At 39.5% G+C, this 24,843-nt stretch overlaps 1 protein-coding gene across 2 annotated transcripts in view; it reads right to left on the bottom strand.

The window, feature by feature from the left end:
• rept (RuvB-like helicase 2 rept) overlaps positions 1-7,009 on the bottom strand; it is a 120,376-nt gene extending 113,367 nt beyond the window's left edge. For both annotated transcript variants that reach the window (XR_016547576.1, XM_090383890.1), the window contains exon 1: positions 6,996-7,009. Coding sequence is in view for 1 of the 2 variants with exons in the window: in XM_090383890.1 (XP_090240016.1) it covers positions 6,996-7,004 (9 nt within the window). In the remaining variant the exon portion in view is untranslated. The remainder of the gene's footprint in view (positions 1-6,995) is intronic.
• Between the last annotated feature and the right edge of the window lie 17,834 nt (positions 7,010-24,843).

Consider the following 24,843-nt stretch of genomic DNA (forward strand, 5'->3'; position numbering starts at 1 on the left):
ATGGGGTGGATGCCCTCAAAGGATCTAAAGTGAGGGGCCCATCAAGCTCTCAGCTGCCCACATCAACGCCAGAGCTTGCTGTTGTTGTTATTTGGTTTTTAGGAGCATTAGCAACTAAGGCCATATTGCTCCGGGGATATGCGGTGGTCATTCCCTGACCTTTCCACATCCTCCGTATTTGGTGGGCACGAACCCCGGTCTTATCAAGAAGCGTGTGTTACGCCCTGGTGCTCCTGCCAACCTGGCTACAGAGGCCAGAGCTTGCACTTGGTCATCACGCAACACAGCGGCAACCCCTAAGGCAGAGAGCGCTGGTTCCACAGGAACTAGTAGTTGTTGGTGACTCTATTGTCAGGGAAACGGAGATCATGCTTTGTAAAAAGGATAGGTGGAACAGGACTAGGGTATATCTACCAGGGGCAAAGGTTGATGACGTTGTACAGCGGATATCATCTTTTAAGGGCACAAAAGGTGATATAGTTGTACACGTTGGCACTAATGATATTAAGAGTAGGAGACTGGCAGAATTACTTAACAAGTACAGGTCACTGTTGAAAAAAGCGGTGAATTAGGGTTGAATTTGAAAGTGTCTGCAATTCTGCCCAGACACGATAGAAGGGAGTATATGATGAGAGCCTTGTCGATCAATTCGGCCCTGGAAAGATTGTGCAAGGCTCAAGGGGTAGAATTTTTCTCAGCCAGGTCTGTGCTTGTTAACAGAAGGGACTGCTTCTACAGGGATGGGATACACTTAAATAGAAAGGGTGCAAGAATATTTGCTGATGCTATCGAGGCAGTGTTAGGTAGGTCGGAAAACTGCTAGCTTGGGGGGATACAAGGACTAATAGATTAACAGTAGCCACTGGCAGAGGTGAAAGTGATTCTTGCACTGCTTCTATTGGAATGAGCAGAACCCTGGAAACAAGATGCAGGATATTTCAGAGACTGCTGGGAGTCATTGCGGTACAAGTAAACACATGTGTTGTGTTAGGGTAGTTAAGAAAAAGAACAGATGCATGTATACTTGCGTGTACACCAATGCTAGGAGTTTGTAAATAAATCTGATGAATTTGGGGTATTGCTCAAAGCATCAAAGGCACATATTGTTGGGATATCAGAGACGTGGTATCACACAGATATAAGGAATGCAGAACTGGAATTTGGGGAGTACGTCTACAGAAAGGAATGACAGGATAGGAAGGGAGAAGGGATTAAGCTATTAGTTAAGAAACACATAAAATCCAAGGAAGTGAAGCCAGTCAATATCGCTTGACAGTGCAGTGTCGAGTCAGTTTGGTGTGACAAAAGCATTGGGAGATCAAAATTGAAAGTAGGAGTGTGCTATAGGCCTAATGACTCTGATGAGTATAATAAGAAACTGTACAGGAAAATAGAGTGGGCCAGTAAATCAGAGAGTCTTATAAGGGATTTTAATTTCCCAGATATTGACTGGATTTGTGGGTTGGTCACTCACACACTAGCAAGGCTTTTGTGGATTTATTGGATGATTGTTTTCTACATCAGCATCTTCGGGAGGCAACTAGAGAGAGTAATACTCCTGATTTGATTATCAGTAGTGATTCTTCATGCATTAAGAATCTTCAGATAGAGGAACCACTAGGTGGCAGTGATCACAATGTGCTGAAGTGGGATTTACTCAAAGAGATAGGGGTAAAGGGAAGAGGTAAAGGGAAGGGTTATTGCTTTCGTAAAGGCGACTACGATGGTCTGAGACAGTATTTAAATTCCATACAGTGGGACCAACTGATGATGTTACAAACAGCAAATTCAAAATGGGAAGCATTCAAAGAACTTATCTTGGAAGCTAATAGGCTTTACGTACCAACTAAGAAATATTGTTCATGGTTTAGGCCTAAATGGATGTCAGATGAACTAATGAGACATATGGCAGAGAAGACAAATGCATGGGATACATAAATTAACATGTGACACAGAAGCCTATGATAGGTATAAGTTGATCTGTAACCAAGTTACAAAGGAGGTTAGGCAGGCGAAGGCAGATTAGGAGAAATCTTTGGCAAGGGATGCAAAGAAAAACAGCAAAGAGTTCTTTACTTATGTAAACTCTAGAAGGAAAGGGATGAATCAGATTCGTCCACTTGATATCAATGGCTCAACTGTTGATGATCCTGCTCAGGTAGCTAACAAACTAAATGAATATTTTGCATCGACATTCGCACATGAGGAGTTATTCAGCGAGGGGAATGCCAGAGGTGTATTCAACTCTGGCAGTAAGCTAGAGAATCTTGTAATAACTGAGAGTAAAGTGGAGGAGAAATTGTTGAAGATAAATACAAGAAAGGCACCTGGGGTGGATGGGATCTATCCAGTTATATTAAAGGAGGCAGCAAAGGAAGTAAGCAAACCCTTAGCCATAATTATGAGAGCTTCCTTGGACTCAGGGGAGGTACCCATAGACTGGAGATGTGCAAATGTGACCCCAATTCACAGAGGATCAAAGGCTGACACAAGCAATTATAGACCTGTGAGTTTAACTTCTGTTCCAGGAAAATTAATGGAGGCACTGCTTAAAGAAGCACTGCAGGATCATCTAGACAAGACTTCAGTTATAGCTCGGACACAGCATGGTTTTGTTAAGGGGAAGTCTTGTCTGACCAATTTGATTGGATACTATGATGCAGGGAATAACTTTGATATTATATACTTGGATCTTAGAAAGGCTTTTGATACTGTTGCCCATGGAAGACTGCTGCACAAATTGGAGCATTGTGGCATTGGAGGCAAATTGCTGCTATGGATAAAGGGGTGGTTGATGGGGAGAAGACAGAGAGTGGTAATCAATGGACACTGCTCATCATGGACTAATGTTATTAGTGGAGTCCCTCAGGGCTCAGTGTTGGGTCCATTATTGTTTTCTGTATTCATAAATGATATTGATGATGGTATATCAAGCTTAATGTCCAAGTTTGCAGACGATACAAAGGTTAGCAGGGTTGTTAAGGACACTACTGACTCTATGCTGCTGCAACAGGATCTGGAAAGGTTGAGCAGATGGGCTGAGAGGTGGCAAATGAAGTCTAACACTGATAAATGTAAAGTACTACATATGGGAAACAGTAACCCCAGAGCAACGTATCAACTCTGTGATACTACACTGACAGTGGTAGAGAATGAAAAGGACCTGGGGGGTAATTGTGCAGGCAGATATGAAGTTCTCTGAGCAGTGCAGACGGCCTGCAAGAGTAGCTCATGGTGTCTTATCAATGATATACAGGAATTTTTCTAGCAAGGATAAGGAGGTGATTATTCCCTTGTATAAGGCAATGGTTAGGCCACACCTTCAGTACTGTATACAGGTCTGGAAGCCTCATTTCAAGAAGGATGTAGAGCTGCTGGAACGAGTACAGAGAAGGGCAACAAGATTAGTGAATGGAACAAAGGGTTGCTCTTACGAATAAAGGCTTAAGTTTTGCAAATTACAGTGTCTGGAGACTAGGCACCGGCGAGGTGATCTAATAGTGGTGTATAAAGCCTTGAATGGTTTGAGCATGCTCAATGCTGATGGGATTCTGCCTCTTGTCAGAATAATCACCTGAGAGGGCATAAATTCAAATTGAGGAAAGAGAGGTAGGATAGATATGCGGAAATTTGCCTTTAGCCAGCGGGTGGTTGGTTGGTGGAACAGACTTCCATCCCTCGTTGTGGAAGTTGATAGCCTAAATAAATTTAAGGCTCAGCTGAACAGGTATTTTGAAAGAACAGAGGGGTGAAGTGGAAGTTTTTTCTTGGCTGATGCTGCCTAAGCTTGCTTTCTTGCCTCATATGCCTCTACTAATGCTAATGGTGTTTTCTGGTTTTCTGCAGTAAGCAGCTGCTGTGTAGTATGCACCCCTGAAATTCTCCTTTTCCTTATGTTCACTTCATGCAAAGCAGTTGTTTTTTTTTTTTTTTTTTTTTTGGTAGTTGTTTGCACATAGGCTTCTGTGGCCATAATGCACCTTCCAAGGTTTTTGCAGTACTTTGATCCAAGCCCGAGGCAGGAATCGAACCCACGACCTTTGGGTATGCAAAGCAGTAACGTTATGTTGTAACTAGGATACTTTCGCGCACGGAACCTTAATTAAAAAAATGTATTTATATATTTATTTAAGATTATATATATAAAAATTATTATTATTTTCCGATTTATATGAAAAAACTAAATATGCATGAGCATTAAATTTGGAATGTCCATATACCGAAGCATCCAAAAATAAAAATTATGATAGAGCTATTACCAGGTAATTAATTAATTTACTAAATGCAACAAGGCATAATATTTAAGAGTTTAAGATTCTATATAATAGTGGTGTAGATACACCATAGATAACTCTTAAGGAACAACTACGATAGGCGCTTCCGTAGCCAGGTGGGCATTAGCAGCAGTGCCTAGCACACGCTTCTTGATTAGACTGGGGTTCGAGCCCGTGACCACCAAATACAGAGGATGCGGAAAGATCAGGGAATGACCACCGCATATCCCCGGAGTAATATGGCCTTAGTCACTAATGCTCCTAAAAACCAAATAACAACAACGATAGTAGTGTGAAAGGCATCATTTCATCTGTATCTCATATTATGCTCTTCCTTCAAAATGAGTTGCCTATGTATTGCACTACCTCGAATAAGTAACACTTCATTAATAGAAAAGGCTGTTGTTACTTGTCTTACCACCACCCACCGATGAAAAGCAAACTAGCTTTGAAAAGGTGCCCTCTGGGTGATGGTACTCACTGAGAATAAGTAACAATAGTCTTCTCTATTAGTGAAGCGTTACTTATTCAAGGTAGTGCAATACATCGGCAACTTGTTGTGAAGTAAGAGCAAAATATGAGATACAGACAAAATGATGCCTTTCATGCTACTATTGTAGTTGTTCTTTAAGAATTATCTAAGGTGTATCTACACCGATATTATATATATTAATTAATTTCCATACCTCTTTATTGCATGCTTTGCAATAAAGAGGTACGGAAATTGTGTCTTTAGACTCTTCTACAAAAGAAATTCATTTTCTAAAATGCTCAATTTTGCTCGATTTTGGCTTCATTTTGCCAACAGCTGAAGTTTCTACTGTATAAAATAAGTTTATTATTATTATTATTGTTAGCCATATAGTGCAAGGAAGCCTGAGGCTTATGGTGCACCAGCTAAAAAAATTTTCGAGTTACCCTGAGAGAGAGAGAGAAGTAGACAGAATCACCAAGAAAAAGAATGGTGATATCCAGCTCAGGACCCTGGGTGTGCCAAGCCCATACTCACCAGATGTGAGCCCCAGGGATTAATTTGAACGAATAATTCGTTGAACTCAGTATAAGATGAAACTACTGTAAAGTTTTAAATTATAGCTAAAACTACACTATGGTGTCATTGTGAGTGACTAAAGAGTCAATTAAAATAACTTTGGGATTTAGCCGCTCATGCCCGCACACGCTGGAATGTGAAATGATTAAATGTAAATTCCCACGGTTTTTTAGAAATATATTTTAAATCAATTCGATAAATAATTTGTCGATTATTGTAAGACGAAATATGAAAGTTTTACGTCAACAAGTATAAAATATGCTATTAAATATAATATTTTTTTTTTTTGAAATTATGACCTAATGTGTAAAATATGATGAAATATGAAATTATAAACATGCTTCTTTATGATCCTCAGACCATGTAACATGGACACACTTTGTGCATTACGAAGAGCATTTAATAATACATAAAAATCCGAACCCTAATAATAATGATGGCAAGGTTCTACATATATTAAGTAGTAACCTACAAAATCTAAATTAAAAAATAAAATAAGCGTGACTAGAATTATAAAGCTACTTATAGTGTACTATTTAATATGACAATTAGGTCAAGAAAATGGTAAAATTCTTGGAGTTAAAAATTTGTGAATCCAAGTTTTTTTTTTTATGTAAACTAAATACTAGAGACACCTTTATCCTTCTCATGACACACAGAAAGGGACATAAAGTTAAACTGAAAATATGGTTGTAGAATACAAGATGTAGGAAAATTTGCATTCTGCCAAAAGATAACTGATTGTTGGAATAAACTTCCACTCAGTGTTGGGGAAGAGAGTAGTTTTAATAAATTTAATGGGGAGTTGAACAAATTATTGGAGGGGGGATGGGAAAATTATGTGGGTAATTTTTTATTGTATTTTATTTATTTATTTATTTATTATTATTTTTTTGCTGCTGCTGTATACGCCTGCACCATGCTGCCAACATTAATACTTACTTGTGTGAAGCATATAATTTCTTATATGCTTTCCACCTGTGTTTTCTTATCCACTTGGTTGTGTTTTTTTTTTTTTTTTTTTTTTTTTCTGGTGCTTGTTATCTGTTTTTTAGGAGCATTAGCAACTAAGGCCGTATTGCTCCGGGGTTATGCGGTGGTCATTCCCTGACCTATAGTTTGGATTTTCTCATTTCTGAGATATTTTTGGTCCCCAAATTTTAGCCCAGTGCCCAATGGATATCAAGTCCTAATAACAGACAATAAACCACACGTTTTATCGGAACTGCCACCCAAGGATCAATGCAGTCGAAAGGCCAAGAAATCATCGGACATCCGAACGGAGTTACTTTCAAAGATATCTGCCTAGGTGAAAGGAAGGTTGCATGGTCCCAGGGTTGTGCTTAAATCAGCAAACATCTCTTGTTTTAGGTATACATCTAGAGATCCTACACCAACAATTTCAACTGTACAAAATAAATGAATATAAATAAATAAATGCACATTTCGATCACTCATGCTGCTTAACATTGACTACGAAACCGAACCATCAGATTTCGGCAACACATTCATTATTCTCTTAAATGCACCTTATTCATCTCACTCTCTTATATGCAGAACATAAATCATGGTTATGTTTTTAAAATTCTATTCATCATGAATGTTTCTACAGTTCATGTATACATTTCATTCAAACTAATATAAGGTACAACACGAAAAACGTTACTTACGGCCGCCATTTTGAAATAAGTATCCAAGATAAACAGTTGCCGGTCTCAAAACTCTCCATTGCGAAAATATAAGACAAAATAGCCTAGCGAAGCCCAAAGTTTTATTTTTATTTATTCATTTTTCAAGACTTGTTGTAATAAATAAGCATATTTTTTGTAGTAAAATTATTATTATTATTATTGTTGTTGTTGTAGTAAAAATGCAATATTTTTATATGTGCGGCATAGCTAAAAATAATAATGTATTTCCCTAAAAGCTGTTTTATATTCCACTGCGCCTGAATGGGCAAAGGAGTTCTTAACTTCATATGACTATAATGCTGCAGATATCCTAGGGCAACAGTTAACAACGAGCTATTTATTGTTCCATCATACCATCTGAGCGATAGCACAGTGGGATCGCCACCATCCTCTCCACCCCGGGAGCAAAAGGTCCTAGTTCGAATCCCATCGATGACGCGAGAAACTGTAATGGACTTTTTTTCACTCCGTGCTGAATTCGTCAGTCGCAGGCGTAGATAGCAAGATTGTTTTCTTCAGAAATTGGCACTTTTTCCAGAAAAACAGACAAATCGACCAGAGAACACAAATTTACGGGCAAAATAATGTACGTATATGGGTATATGTAAGAAATTATCCGATGACCCTAATATAATTGTTTGGTTCGTTGTAACATACTATCTGTGAGGTAGCACAGCGGTATCGTCACCGTCCTTCCCCACACCGGATGGAAAAGACCCTGGTTCAAATCCCGTTGATGACGCAAGGAACTTTAATGGGCTTTTTTTACTCAGTGGCTGAATTGGTCGGATTCAGGCTTAGATAGCAAGATTTTTCACCAGAAAATGAAGTTTTCGTCCAGAAAAATAGGCATATCAACTAGAGAACACACAATTTACAGACACACACTCTGGGTGACACTAATGTAATTTCTTTTTTTTTTTGTTTCAACATACTGTCATTCTAAAAATATACAGCCACCTATACGATAGTCATATACCTGTCGCAGCGCGATGCTTTTTAGCTGAACGTATAGTCTTACGAAGAGCATTTAATGAATGCTCTTCGTAAGAGCATTTACGAAATGCCTACAAACATTGTAAATTTTTGAAGACTCTCAAGCATATTGAACAAGTATAGAGAACGGCAACAAGATTATTGATGAGAATGAAGGGGTCCTCTTATAAGAAAGGCTTAAATTCTGCAAATTGCAGCGTCTGGAGACTAGGCACTTGCCAGGTGATCTGATTGAGGTGTATAAGGCCTTGAATGGGTTGAGCAGGCTCAATTATGATGGGATTCTTCCTCTTGCTCAGATTGCGAACATGAGGGGACATAAATTCAAATTGTGGGAAGACAGTTGTACAGTAGATGTGCGGAAATTTGTTTTTAGCTAGCGGGTAGTTGATTGCTGGAACAAACTTCCATCTGTCGTTGTGGAAGTTGATAGCTTAAATAAATTCAAGACGTAACTGAACAAACTTTTAGAGGGAATGAATATGTGAAATAGTTTTTTTTCTTTTTTGGCTGATGTTACATAAGTTTGCTTTCTTGCACCAAATGCTCTATTACTACTATTACTAATAATAATATCGACAAATTTTCGAAAACCATCTCAGGGCAGGTAGACAATAATTCTCGAGGAAAGAAAATAAAATTGCACCTTAGACAACTAATAAGTCGTTCGAAACTTTCGCCTACAGAAGTTAAATCAGAATAAGACAGTCTAAATGCCTTCACAACATGACTCTGTACCAAGGTTGCCAACGGCACATAAATTTACATACAGTCAGTAAAATGACTTACTATTAGGCAGCCTTTAAAATTGCAGTGCTAAGAAGTTTTTTGTAATCTAAGTTTAAGGGCTATGCACACTGAAAGGATACTGAAAGAGGCCATTTATCCTAATGGGAGCAAGTGGTCTGCACGACCGGAATAATAAAAGTTTTACAGGATGAAAACAGCCTCTTTCCACACATGTTAAATGTGTGGAAAGATGCTCCAATACGATGGGCTTCAGTGATGTACGATTATTTGGAATGTAATATGATTATTAAGAACATTATCATGCCCTTTGTCATTATACTTAACCATAAAGAGTATTTTACTGGAAGGAAAATTATTGTAAGATCACAACATCTTACTTTTAAAAGGGATATTAATCAAGGATATCCACACGGGGTAAGTTTTCGGACCAGTTTTTTGGAACCTGGTCGTCGATCAGTGGTTGCAAAGAGAGTTTTCTAATTGCCATAAGGTAGCTTACTCAGACGATTTAGAATTGTGTGTGACAGGTAAGTCTAGGCGTGTCACTGAGGGTAAGTTGGAACTTATTATGAATGATCTTGCGGACTAGGCTTTAACTAATAAACTTAAAATATCTTCAAACAAAGCAGTTATGATGTTACTGAAAGGAAGATTAGACTATAATAGGACTCCGCGTTTAGTAATTGATAATAAACAATTACCATTGGTTTCCTGTGTTAAATATTTAGGGGTAATTTTAGACGACAAATTATTGTTTACAGCGCATTCGGATTATTTGAGTAATAAAAAAATGTATATACGGCCTCCATTGTGAGGATTACTAAGAAAGATTGGGGTTTGAATAAAAGAACTCTTACTCTTTATTATAAAATGATATTTATCCTTATAGTGACTTATGAGGCCTCTGTCTGGTATGCCAGGATAAGGGTTGTTAAATTTCGCCAGAAGTTATTGTCCATACAGAGAACTATCTTGTGGGTGTGTAAAACAGTGTCAATTAATGCCCTACAATATTTGCAGGGACTCTTCCACTAGATTTAGTAGTAACTTTTAGAGCTTTCTGTTATTTTATGCGTAAAGGTAAACAGATTTCTTTTATGGGCATTGCTAATAATCTGTTTGTGGGAATTAAAAAGGAAAAGAAAAAGAAAAGTTTATTCTAAAAGTAAGCTTTATTTCAACGATTCATCAAAAGGGTGGTTTTATCCCTACATGGAGACTTCCTATGTAATCACTAGTCATGGCTCATTAAAATTATGTTATTCCAACTGGGTCTTGTAGAACAACCATATTGTATTTGTGGTATGCTGGAAACGTGGGATCATGTACTATATGACTGTTCCATTTATGAAGAGTATAGATTCAGATCTTTGATACCAAATTTTGATAGAGGGTCTGAAACTTTGTTAATGTTAACTCCAGTTTACTTTTTGGCCTTACAAGAATTTTGTAGAAAGGCTTTTAGAAAAAGAAAGCGAATTCCTATAATAACTGATGTTAGCTAATTAACTGTACATTTATTTATTTATTATTATTATTTTTTAAATGTGTGCTGTGGGGGTGCATTCTATAACTCTCCCTCCCCCGCATGCCTTTTTTATTATTTTTTTTCTGGTATTGTGCACCGACTGTGAACTTGTGCTACGGTTTCTGTACTCTATCGGTAACAAACACGCTTGAGTTTTTTTTTTTTTTTTTTTTTCTGCTGGCACCGAGGAGGGCAGCTGGTGCGGGATTTTGCTCGTGAGTGTTTGAAATTTTTTTGTTTTTTGTTATTTATTTTATTTTAATTTTTTTTCGTTATTTATTTTATTATTTTTTAAAAATTATTTATATATATATATTTTTAAATTTTATATATATATATATATATATATATATATATATATATTTGCCATATTTACTATTTGCCATATCCACTATATATATATATATATATATATATATATATATATATATATATATATATATATATATATATTATTATTTATTTATTTATTTATTTTTATATTATTTTATTAATTTTTTGTTTTTGTTTGTTTATTTTTTATTTGTTAAAATTTTTTATTATATTAATTATTATTATTATTATTTACTATTATTTTATTTTATTATTTTTTTTATTTATTTTACAGGCACCCAGGAGTGGGCACACTTTGGTCTAGCACTTCTACCATTGGGTGCAGGATTTTTGTGCTGTTAGTACACACAGGGTAGTAAACCCATGCATTCCGCGTTCCTTGGGACGGGCACCAGACAGCAGTTTCCCAGGTGTTGGCTGCTGTCTGGAGGCTAGATGGTCTGGATACAACATAAATACACAACGTAATTTACACTGTTTTTTTTTATTTTTTTTTTTTATCTTCCAGGCCTGTGGTAATTCCGGTTTGGATATTACAGACAATAAAATTAGGTGGATTTAGGAGGACAATAAAATCAGGCCGCCGTAGCCTAGTGGTCAGGCGCGCAGGTGCATAAGTACACGTGCCTTGAGTGACCGGGGTTCAAGCCCGTGACTGCTGAATACGGTGCTGTTTCTCGTATTCTGTCTATCTTGTTAACTCCTCTGACTGTTTGGTCGTCCCGGAGTATAAACAGAAAATTTATTTATTTATTTAAACTAATGTCTAGGGGCCACCAAAGACCATATATACATACGAGAATAGTGGATCTATTGGGCTGGTAAATACGAGGGAAAATAAACAACTTGCAAAAAAACTGTAGGGAAACCGATAGTGGATGAACGAGGTGAAAGTGAACGTAGTACCCAGGACCGGATTCAAACTTGTTGTGGCCCTAAGCTATAACATGTATGAGGCCCTTCTCTCTTAGAGTTCACCTGTGACAATATTAAAAAAAGGATTTTTTAAGGTGAAGCAAGATCCCCTGTAATGCGATGCCTTAAGCTGTAGCTTGTTTAGCTTATATGTAAGTCTGGAGAACAGTGTCTGGAGACTAGGCACCAGCGAGGTGATCTGATAGAGGTGTATAAAGCCTTGAATGGTTTGAGCATGCTCAATGCTGATGGGATTTTTCCTCTCTCTCAGATTAATCACCTGAGAGGGCATAAATTCAAATTGAGGAAAGACTGATGTAGGATAGACGTTCGGAAATTTGCCTTTAGCCAGCGGGTGGTTGGTTGGTGGAACAGACTTCCATCCCTTTTCGTGGAAGTTGATAGCCTAAATAAGTTTAAGGCTCAGCTGGACAGGTATTTTGAACGAACAGAGGGGTGAAGTGGAAGTGGTTTTTTTTTTTTTTTTTTTGGCTGATGCTGCATAAGCTTGCTTTCTTGCATCAAATGCTCACGTCCCGATACATATGACCGCATATCTGCCAGCCCCCAAATTAGAAGCCAGAAGGACAACAACAAAGGTTGACATCACTAGCCCCAACTTACTTGATATAGATAAGTGCATCAGAGCCGCCTCTCTCATTCCCTGGGTGGCCTTAGAGACTTGTGACCCAGAACTAGCTGTGAACATTCTCACAAACTGGATCAACACGGTTGCCAAATATGCTGCCTCTAAAAAGATCACAATCAGTCCATATACAAGACTTTGGTGGAATTCTGAACTCAAAATGAGTTTCCAGCTGAAGCAACAGCTCCATCCCACATGGAAACAGTCGCAAAACGTCAGTGATCGTATCGTTTATTCAAGGGCACGGGCTCAATTTAATCGCCTGAAATCTGAGGCAATCAAATTATACGTTAACTGTGAGCTGGCTAAAGGAAAAATTCCATACAAAAAAGTGAACCCTCATTTTCCTTTACAACTTGATCCTGAATTGTGGCTCGATTTCGTCACAAGATTTAACCGTAATCCTATGCCAAACTCAGATCTAGCTCTACTAACAGAGCCCATCCAGCAAGAAGTGTTGAACAACATTCAGATTACAAAACAACAACTGATCGTAGCCATCAATTCTCTACCTGCCTCGTCAACCACCGGTGATGATGGAGTTCCCCAATTCATGCTCAAATGCCTAAGTCCGTACATTATTCAGCCACTTTTAATTATCTTCAACCAGTTACTCTCGAACAAAATTTTCCCACAGCAGTGGAAAAACTATCTCATCAAACCTTTAGCCAAAGTTCAGTCGCCATCGAAACCTAAACACTTCCGACCCATCTCCAACTCCTCCAGCCTGCTGAAGCTCCTGGAGAAGGCCTTACTCCCCATCCTCACTAAGCAGATCTTGCCCAGTAATCCAGCCCAAATTCACTACTCCCTTCCAAACAGATCAACGATCACCAATCTGCTAGCCACCACAAATACTATCTTGTCAGCATTGGAGAATAGGCAGGAACTAGCTGTGACTTACTTAGACATTGAAGCTGCATTTGATGCCGTCCAAGTAAACCAACTTCTCACTCTCCTGGAATGCCACTTCCAGATCACAGGGAACATATTATGCTTTCTCTCCTCTCTTCTGAATAACAGAGTTATAAAGCTTCATACAGGAGATCGCACCCTTACTAGATCCCTCACCGCAGGAGTCCCACAAGGAGGGGTCCTTTCGGGCCTTCTGTTTTCATCCATTATCTTCCCACTGGTTGCACATTCTCGATGTCTACTGAGCTATGCGGACGATATCAAGATACTCACTCCCATCACCCCCGGTCAAGACCTAGATCTGGTAAAAGTGGAAATTAACAACACTCTCACCACAGTCACATCTTACCTCTGCCAGTTTGGGCTCAAGATCAATCCTGCTAAGTCCGAATTCATGGTGTATTCATTGAAGCAAACTCCTTCTTCTCTCCAGCCTTCGGTCGGCAACACCCTCATCCCAATTGTGTCCAGCCATCGTGATCTGGGCGTTGTATTCGACCCAAAACTTCGATTCAACGCCCACATGGATATGCTCCTCACACGTGCTTCAAGACTCCGGTGGATAGCAAAACAACATCTCCTTCATATCACAGATAAAAAGATAACCGTGAGGTACATAAGAACAGTTATCTTTCCACCTTTACTCTATGCTGCTGAAATTTGGGCGTCAGCGGCACCATCAATAAAGAAACCACTCTTTGCCACAGAATTCTGGCTCCTAAAGTGGGCCAACAGAAAGCACAACCTTCCAGCTCTGATTCGGACCACACAGCTTGCCAACTCTCTCGGAATTCCACGGCTTCCCACCTTAGTCGACGACCAACGCCTCCTAGCAACAGTCAGGATGATAACAGGCATAATGGCAACACCTTCATTCTGGGATACCTGTGGCTGGAGGATCCCCCCTGCTGCCCTTAGGGCCAATCCCGAGCTCCACTCACATTCAGCACGACTCCATCTCTCGGACAGGTTCCTTCCTCAGCAGATGCTCAAGCAAACCCAGGCACTGGACGCCGACCTGAACAAATTCGCTGCTGACCGGACTTACCGGAAAAAAATTATGACGAGTAGGACTAATCGGCAATGACTGATGTATACCTTGCATCTGTTCCTGTCTAATTGAGCTGGTGTTCTTATCTCGATGTTAAGCCAGCTCAATCAGATTTAACTCTCGTAAGGAGTTCTCTCCTTTGTATTATAATGTTTTCTTTGTAAAATTACCTTTTGTAAATAATTGTTCAATTTTCCCGGAAGTTTGGGAAACTGTAAGCCCCTGGCTTTATGGCCGTGAAGGGTAATAAAGATTATCTGTCTCTCTCTCTCTCTCTCTCTCTTAAATGCCTCTACTAATGCTAATGCTAATGGTAAAAAGTCCGGCCGTGGTAGTACCTCTTGTGAATTAGAGGGATGGTCATGGCAGAGGACCACTATATCACTCACACAATGTCAAAAATCCAGTGTACTTCATATCAGGACTAATCGACGTACTTTCCATCAAGCGGAATTTCCGAACAGAGGGTATGCTCGGTAGCACAGTGGTATCGTCACCGTCCTTCCCCAAACCGGGTTGTAAAGGCCCGGGTTCGAATCCCGTCGAGGACGCGAGAAGCTTTAATGGGCTTTTTTCTTCGCTCCGTGGCTGAGTCAATCGGTCTCAGGTATGGACAGTAAGGTTCCTCCCCCCCCCCCCAAACTGGTTTGTTCGTCCAGCAAAAGGCAATTCGACCAGAAAACACACCCAATTTACACACACGCATACGGGTTTATGTAATGAATTGCGGGTAACCTTAATATAATAATAAAAAATAAATTTAAAAAAATCAGAACAGATGGCCAATTGGACAATTCTTTCCTGCCATTCTTTTCATCACAGATATTAGTGTCTGACGTGCCAGCCTTGTTGAGGTTGGACAGCAGATAACTAGAAGAAGAAGATGGATTTACTTTTTGTTTCCTGCTTTGTTTAGCGACAATGTGATATATTTCACATGCAGAGTGTGGGAGAACAGTCTGGGGAACGCTCTGGTTTGGTATCCTCTAGTTAGTATTAGCGATATAGGAATACTGTATATTGCAATGAATCCGCGTTTTCTGCACTGGCCAAATAAATAAATACATGTTCGTTGATTTCTTTGATACAGGTGCCTATATAATGGTGCAACAAGTCTCCATCGTCTATGGAGACTTGTTGTACCATTATTGCCAACTAAACACGCACATCGACCAGCCGTTTTTGGAACATAGACCGGAAAGCTCTGCTTTGGAGTGCCTAATCGCGGTATATATCGATGACGGTTTGCAGCGATGATTTGTTGGCCATTCTGAGGACTTCGAGAGCAAAGTCCTTAGAGCAGTAAACAGATGTTGATTCATCATTTCCCATTGTAGATGAGGGAAAATCACCATGTCTGTAAATATGGTCATTCATACTTACAGATATGTTCATACACTTGTAACATCTATGCTACGACGGTGCAAGCCATTCTGCGAGCACTTAAAAGCCCAAACTCAATATTATGAAAGGTGAACCGATTTCAACGCCATTTCGGTATAGTGTATACCCAGTTGTCACTAAATTATGACCACCGCATTTGTAATGGACTATGCCGCATAGCTCGCAGTATAAAAAGCAGAAGCTTCTAACGCTAAAGCAATGGTAATTTGTAAAAGTGATAAAGTAGCAGATATGACACGTATTAAAGACATCGCACAGTTTCAAAAGGGCATAATTGAAGGAGCTCGTGCATCAGATGCTTCCAGATCAGAAACAGTATGTCTTATCGGCTGCTTAGCCCATGGTGGTGAACAGGGGCGGCTCGTTCATAGGCACTGCGGCACTGCAGTACCCCCAGCTATTTAAATAATAATAATAATAATAATAAAATTCTTTATTCATAGAAATGTAGGACCCGATTCCCGCTAGAGGCAGCCAGAGGAATCTTACAATTAACTGGATACATTACATTCAATACATAAAAAACTACGTGGTTACAGAGCAAATACATAGAATACTTAGACAGTGCAATATACACAGCTAATATTGCAATAAATAGATTTTATAGTTATTATTATTTGATTATACAGAGCTTATATTGCATTACAGTATATATAGGTTTTATAGTATTATTATAATACATTGATTACACAGAGCTTATATTGCATTATAGTATATAGGTTTTATACTTATTATAGGTGGTAGATGACTTTCATCAACCGGTGAAATACTACCACTTTGCTTATTGGAGGCTTGAAGTGGTGAAACCCATGTTTAGTCTTTAGAGCAAAGTTTCTGGCATCCCCCTCTCCCCGTACTTCTCCTTCAACCCATGCACAGTACTAAGTACTATAGGTTTTGATACCGTTCGTGTTTGGGGTTTTCATAAAAAAAAATAATAAAAAAAAAATACAAGATGCAGCACATTGAACCAGTCTGTAAACTTTCACTGGGAGTTATTCCGCAGACAATTTCAGAAATGCTGAATGCACTTCACTATGGATTTGCGCTTTTCTCTTCTGTACGCAGAATCTCTGGACCACACATCCAAATCAATGTTTGTGGAGTTCAGCACGTCCATGACGCTGTTCGAAAGTGCCACTTAAAGGTCGAGAGCTTCAGCAGGTTAGAACAGAGCACTGGACAGTTTCTGAGGCCTCTACCAGGGATTTTCCATCCTACGATTTCCCAGATATTAACTAAGTCGAGAGCAGCGGAGCTCAGATTAAGCGGCATTGTGAGCTTCCTCGCATATGCCAGGTGCTGCGCCGGGCTGTACCTCAGATTTATGCAGAGCTGTAATTTTAATGTTATATAGGATAGGTGAGCTCAATTGTTGGCCCACTTTAGGACCCAGAATTCCAGTACCCAGAGTATCTTCAGACTGGACATAGGAGCAGAGGACCAAACATCAATACCATAACTGATGACAGAACTAAAATAGTAGAGGAGAAATTTTCTGACTATTTTCTTGTTGTGCGCACTACAGAGATCAAGTTTCATACCCCATAAAGCCTATAATGCTCTTGAACGCAGTTGCTGGATTTGTTCCTTATCCGTTAGATTTTCTTCGATTGCCACTCCTAGGAATTTTACGGAATGAGTGGCGACGAGACCATGCCCCGCAATGGAGGGCTGCAGAGAGGTTGCTGGATTGAGGTCGGCTTGTGCTCTAGGTGAGAAGATGACGTATCTCGATTTTTCAGGGTTTATTTTAAGTCCAAAGTAGGTAGCATATTCACAGAAAGAGGAGAGATATTTGTTCAGGATGACAGAATTCGATAATTCCTCTGCCTGGTCTGGTGAGGTGTTAGCCGGGTTTGAGAGGTAACATACAATGTCGTCAGCGTAAGCCATGAACGCAGATATTTTATTCATTAGTGGAAGAAATATCGCTGAAAAAAAGCAGTCCCGACAACGATCCACCTTGTGGTATACCGACTTCCACCTGTTTTGTGATGCAGTTATTCCCTTGCTGGAAGGTAAGGCACCTCTTGGTCAGCAAATTTCTGAGGACCTTCGAAACATTACCCGTGAAACCGTAGTAGTTCTCCAGGAGGTACACAAGCGGCTTAACTTGGACTGAGTCAAAGGCCACTTTCAGATCCAGAAAAACAGCAAGCATAACATAGCCTTGCTCCCAGGCTTGAAGGTTTTTAAATTCAGAGCCTGTATGCATGTTATAGGTGATCTTTGTGAGAGCGCGTAATGTGTATGCTGAGGTCTCTGGGAAAGGATTTGATTGGCAACAACTTTAAACATGCCTTTCTCCAGGCATTTGAGAAAAGGGGAGGAGATTGAAATATGACTATAGTCAGCAGTAGAGGTCGGATTCTGCACCTTTGGAATTGGGATGATTCTATAATTTAGCCAAGCGTTTGCGACAACTCCCTGTTGTAAAATTCTGTTAAACAACTTCGTCAGTTTATCTCTGATGAAGTAGGAGGCAACTTTAAGGCAAAAGGTGGGAATAGAGTCACTTCCCATTGATTTCTTATTGGACAGGGCGTTGATGGCCTTGATTAGCTCCTCTTCGCCAATCGTCACGTTCGCGAATTAGTAAAGTCGTAGTGGACAATGTTCCAGGGGGAGTCGACAGCTGCACTGTCTGTTTTGACGAACCGAGTTACATGATCGCACCATTCGGCCAGGTCACCATCCGGTCAGCAAGTATAACGATTCTGCTGACCGGATGTGATTGGCTGACCAGGATCGCTATCTACAAGCTATCCTCTTTTCCATCAATGAGTTGATAGCTGCTTTTAAGATTTCTGGAAACTGTATCTGGCTATTGAGTACGCTGAGTATGATCTTTCTATGGGTGATCTCTTGAATTGGGCATGTAGTCGTTGTTTTTCTTTAAACTGGTGCATAAGGATGCTGGACCACCATGGCTTCGAGTGTGGGCAGATGACGCAAACTCTTTACACGGCCACTTTAGCAATGAAAGATAACCATTTCTGAAGCCAAAACGCTGCTTCCTCTATATCGATTTCACTGAGAGTTCGCCAGGAGTAGAGGCTAAAGAGGTCCATTGCTGTTTCAATTTATAGGTATTTTGGATCATATACAGCTTTCATGATCTTTTAAATCGTGTTCGATTGGTTTGGTTGGTTGTAGAATTCTTTCAGCATGATGAGAGAAGCTTCAATTGGCCTGTGGTCAGAGGGAAATGCCGAATTAGAGCTGATTACAGCTTCAACACTCCCATGGCTGGAAAAGATTCTCTGTAATGTGGCTTCTCCACGAGAGAGATGCAACCTGCCCACCTCTGGCCTCGAGATCGCATGTACCCCTGGTTGCGCATTTTGGTCGCCGAAAGATGGCATCACTAGGAGACCTGCAGGCCAGATATCTGTGTTTAGATACCTTTCTATATTAGGATCTTTGATCTTGATCCAAAAAAAGGCATAGTTTGGATATCTGGTGGGAACCCTGACGGGTGTATCGGGTATATCTAGCTGCTGCAGAAGAGTTTCAATTTGTTCCACCGTTGTTTCCAGGGATAGTCGACTTATAAATATGCTAGATGGTTTAGACCTCCTTCCTCTATGTTGCACGATTTTAATGCTTAGTGGGTTAGGGTTAGAGCCAATAACTCCATCACGATTCTGATCTGCTCGGCTGATAAATGTCTCTTTACTAAGAGTGGCCTTGCCTTGCTTGGGAAGCACATTACTTCTGCTTAGTGCTGATTTCTTCCCCCATGCTTTCGCGACTTCCGTGGCAGGGGATGAAGGCGAAAGGATTGCAGTTAACGGCTCTGTTGGAAGACGCACGACGCGGGAGTCAGAAACCATTTGTTTCGAGTGTTGAACAATTTGCATAGGTAGGGAGTGTGTAGGTATCCTGAATGGGCTTACTGATGGATTCCAGCAGCAAGGTGCTGGAATCCATCAGTAAGGAATCCATCAGACCTACAACATTCTATGCAGAATGGTGCATAGAATGTTGTAGGTCTTCCAGCCTACGTATTGACTCTCTTAGGGTTGTATTCTCTGTGTAGAGCTTTCTCAGAATATTTTCATATAAGGTAAACTTCTCACCCATTTTACTACCATTTTGACACATGAGCGTAGGAGAACTGTGGCGGAGTCGGACATGCTTGCATTAGGTGACCTGCAGTCAACTTCGCCGGTGAAGCCCGCTGGCGACGGAGGTGGGGAGGGGCAGACGTTATCCCTTGCCTTTGATTCTGTGGTGTTCACTTTTTGCACACGGCATGCAGCACATTGCCATCGTAATCGCCTCTGGGCTGAGGCGCGAGCTATGTTTTTTAAAAGACAACAGGTTTCACAAAAACCAAGCCTACAGTGGCCATTGCACTTGATCCAGCAATTTGTAGATTGTGAGCATTTTCTGCACGTTTCAGATTGCTTCTGCGCCCTGTCGCCATGGGTATAGCAAAGCTTAACTTCATGGGAAGAATAAAAGTTTAGTATACAGTACTTACTTTATGACGTATAGTGAGTGGAACTTTACCCTACGGGGAGATTATCACCCCCTTCCTGACCTTGAAAGTGATCGCAGACGGTAAAGACGGCAATGAGTTAAGCAAATTCTTCCAAGATGTAGGAATAGCGAGCTTCCGCAGCAGCAAGATACCTGATTCGATTTGACTAACATGATGTTGGTACAGTGAATGGAGTTATATGAAATTTTGTGAAGAACAATGCAACGCAATGAATATTTTTATTAAGTAAATGCTCAACATTCAGCAGAGTAATTATGTGAATACAGCTTAATTGCGAATTGAGCTTGAACTTGAAGTTATATTATGAGGTGATGTGTAAGTAAAAGATTATTTTTACGACACGATTTTGTGAAATTTGATTCGATCATGGCCTCCACGTTTCCCCATGAAATAAATCTCGTTACAGTGAATAAACTTCAGCAAGTTAGTTTTTCACAATTATCTCTCCAAGAAAAAAATGCGATTAAAAAAAGAAGGCTACCTCACACCAAAGATTCAAATTTCTCAGCGGCGAATAAGTAATAATAAGAAATATATTCACAGTTTCAAAACTGAATGGTACCAAAGGAAAAGTTGGCTTTGTGGTTGTGAAGTTAAAAATGCATTGTTTTGTTTTCAGTGTTTACTGTTCGGGGGTGACTTAACGTGGACAAAAAGGGTTTTATAAACATAAACAGAACGAAAGAAAAAACTCCAAAACATGAGAGTTCCAAGAAACATTGATAATGTGATTTCACTATCGCTTTTAGGAAGCGTAAATATTAAAGAACAGCTTAGTGAGGCGTACAGACTTTCGATCTGCAAACATAAAAGAAAAGTAACCAAGAATCCTTTTGATTGGCATTTTTCAAGGATCTGTTGTACTGTTGAGATATGATCCATACATGACCTCCCAGCTGAAAATCACTTTTCTAATTCTCGAACGGGGCACTTACGCCCCGTTGATTCACAAAGGTGTCCAACCTACGGCTCGCGAGAAAGATGAACTAAAACAGCATTTTAAATTTTGTTAATTATCAAAAAAATTTTCTCATTAATGTTTTGTTCAGTAAATGTAATTGTGTATTGTACTTAATAAAATTTTCGAATATTTCAATTTTACTTTTACATGCAATAAGATATGAAAAATGTAACGCAGTAAAGAAATCTAACTGAATTTTTTGAATATGGCTCCTGTACGGGAAAAGGTTGGACACCACTGCAGTAGAAGGTGGGCCAGCGCCCATTGGGAATACACGATCTGCTCATTCTTGACTAGCGCGACTCCTCCGTATGTGGGATAGGTGGTCGGATAGGTTTCACCAGGTACCATAAGTTGTAGAATGCGTTAGCTCTCTTAATTCGCACAGCAGCACTAATTGCCCGAAGGCCAGAAATGAGAACAGTGCGTACCGAGTTAATTCTCTCTTAATCCGTTCGCTCAATGGAAAATATTTTAAATGTAACTTCCAAGGGGAATTCGAAATAATTCGCTATAAAAGTTAAACAGAGGCCTGACTGAGTAATTTAGAATTATAAAAATGGTCATACAGTTTTATATAGAAAATATCTTAAAATAAACAGTAAAAAATGCAAATTTAGTTAAATAATTTTAAGCTTATTTGAATAGTAGGTAAACATGTGAAAAAAAAGTTAAGGAATATTACAAATTTCGAAGTGCACTGCATCCAAATGTCACTGTCAATAAAGGTGCCGGTACGCTGTACCGTTGCGTACCGTCACAAAAAAAGTACTGCTTCTTTGTGACTTCACCATGCACAGACTCATTCCATCTACTTTGCCAAATGCTAACCACTTCACTCCATAATCTTTTACGTTCTGTCTTCAAGTTACTAACTGGGTCTGTTGTAATTCCCATAATAGATACCTGCAGTTCTTTCTTATGTTTATAAATCATGCCACGGTATAAGATAAATAAATCTAAAGGCAGTTCTCCTCCAAGAATTTGGAGGGAATTGTTTTATACTGTACGAGGGACATTATTTAGTACCAGAAGCACTGTCCTTTGAATTGATAGTAGCTTATTTTTGATTTTCACTTTAACGATGTTCTGGTGCCAAATACCTGTTACGTACGAAACTATACGCAGATATATTGCTTTATAATATAGTTTCATGGTCTTTTTATTCAAACCCCAGTCTCTTTTGGAGATTCTTATGGCCAAAGCAGTAAAATTTCTAATTTTTTCCTTCAGTTTGGTGACATGAGAGAGAAAGGTTAATTTATCATCGAGGATTATGCCGAGATATTTGTTTTGAGGAACATAAAGTATCTGTGAACCATTCAGTTGAATTCTTGGTGGTCTTCCATAATTAAAGTGGTTTTTAAATGTCATGAAATTTGTTGTACTTGGAGATATCTTGAGGTTGTTGATTTCAGCCCATGCCACCAAATCATCTAAGATAGGTTGAATGTTGTCCTCTAATACCTTACGTGGCCTTCCTTCTATAGCAATCACGAGGTCATCAGCGTAGGCCACCTTTAGAGAATCCTCGTGTGTTCTCGTGAACCACTGATCTAATACGGAATTCCAGAGGAGAGGCCCCAACACCGACCCATGGGGGAATCCTCTTGAGACCTGCGCATTATAAGACAGATGCTTTGCCTTGACCATGATGTATTTCTCATTAAAGTATGATCTCAGTACCCTGTACACATAATTATCACATTTAGCCAACCTTAAAGACCTGAGGGCACTCTCCCACCAGAGGGAGTCGAAAGCGCCCTCAATGTTCACAAAAATTGCCAAGACATATTTAGAAGAGGAATTCTGGATAAAGTTAGTCAATGTAAGAATAGCATCGTCAGTGGACCTCCCTTTCTTGAAGCCAAACTTACAGCTTGAGCATAACTGGTTTTCCTCAATTTTTTTTAGTATTCTGGGAGTCAGAAGATGTTCAAATAACTTTCCCAGATTATCAAGTAAGGAAATTGACCTGTAAGCACGGGGATCGGATGTGTTTTTCCCCCTGGCTTGTGAAGAATCTTGAGCAATGCCAATTTCCACTGATTTGGAAAGTACCCTTCCAGGAGGCATTTCTTCAAGAGATTTAGCAGTACTTGTGAATATAAGTCGAAAAACTTGACAATAACGAGGTTCTCCGCAATGTCAGTTCTGGGGCATTTCTTGCTGTTTAGTCTAGCTATGGCAGAACCCAACTCCAACAAATTAAAACACTCAATATCAATTGAACCCGTATACATACTATTTTCAAGACGTACCTGACCTTGCTCCAATGTATCCAACTCTGGAATATCTTTAGGGAACAGACTTAACACTATAGCATGTACCGTCGAGTTCCAGTGCTCAGATTCTGCTCCGTTTATTCTTACTACACTTTACTCCACAGATTAATTTGTTTCTGGAGATTTTGTAAACTAATCCCCATGGTTCTGAATTCCCAATCTATTTGACAAATCCTTGCCAACAAGCTATTTTAGCATTAGCTATTTCCTTGTGGTATCTACACCGAAGATCTCTATAAAAATCCTTGTATGCTTGAACATCCCGTTGAGACAGATTTTTGTGTTTTTGATATTCCTTTCTTGCGTTCTGAACTTGCGATCTTAAATTTGCAATATCTGAGTTCCACCAAGGGACAGGAGTTGTCTTCTTTTGTTTTTTCTTCTTTGCATAATCCATGGCCAGATACAACTGGGTTTGAATAAAATCAACAATCTCCTCAGCCATTAATATATTAAGGGATTCGATCGTTTCTGAAGAGAGAAAATCTTAAAATTTGTTCCATTTAATACTGTTAATGGAAAATCTCCTAAGATCAGTAAGTTGAAAGTCATCGACTCGCTGCCCAGGAAGAAGACCATAAACTATGGCACTGTGGTCACTGTTGATTAACTCTGGGACAACATTCCAATGAGAGATATAACAATCAATTTTGACAGAGGTCAGAGAAATATCAATATTGCTTTCACCATTGACTGTCGAAACAGTGTAGGGTTTATTAGGCAAATTTTAAACAGTAAGTCCATGAGCAAGAATAACATCTTCCAGGGCCGACCACGAGAGTCAGTAAACCCGCTATCCAACATATTGGATTTTGCACTAACATCACCAGAAATTATCAAGATTTTCGAAGCAAACTTTGTACACAATCTATCTATATTGTGCAGAGCCAATTGGAAATCTTCTGATGGTGGGCAATAGAGAGAAACAAAGTAGAAATTTATAAATGTCGAGGAGACAAGCCAACAGACTGCATTCTGAGAACACTCACCAGAAACAGAGGTGACCGCCAAATCATTATTCAAAATGACGATAGCTGTCTTGGGCGAATTGTCAAGCGAATGCACAATTCTTTGCAGAAGTTGGGAAGCCCATTACCTAAAATGCTCTACCACCAATTTGTGCAGAGCAGTAAGGTCCCTGAATGCAAATAATATCCATTTTATTCTCAAACGCCACCATCCTTATCTCGTCCATAGCTGCTCTAGCTCTTTGGCCGTTAATTTGGAGGATTTTAAAGCCCTGGTAAGAATAATTTTCACTCAAAAGAGGATTTAAATTAGCCGTATTACTCATATCGTGTTCTCTTTTCTGTCAATTCCACCGCTTTTATGTATTTGGGACAGCAGCTATCATGAACAGAATGTTGAAAATCTAGATTTCTCCTCTTACAGTTGACATATTTTGGTGTCTCCTCTTTGTGCGTGCATTTCGAGAAAACGTGGCCTCCATTGGCACAATTGCCACATGAGACTGTTTTCTGCAAACAGTTTTGCGCTGAATGTCCATACCCCAGACAGCGAAAATATTTA

Source organism: Mastigoproctus giganteus, chromosome 10 (assembly GCF_048544385.1).
Source record: "Mastigoproctus giganteus isolate SK-2022 chromosome 10, ASM4854438v1, whole genome shotgun sequence".
Lineage (NCBI taxonomy): Eukaryota > Metazoa > Arthropoda > Arachnida > Uropygi > Thelyphonidae > Mastigoproctus > Mastigoproctus giganteus.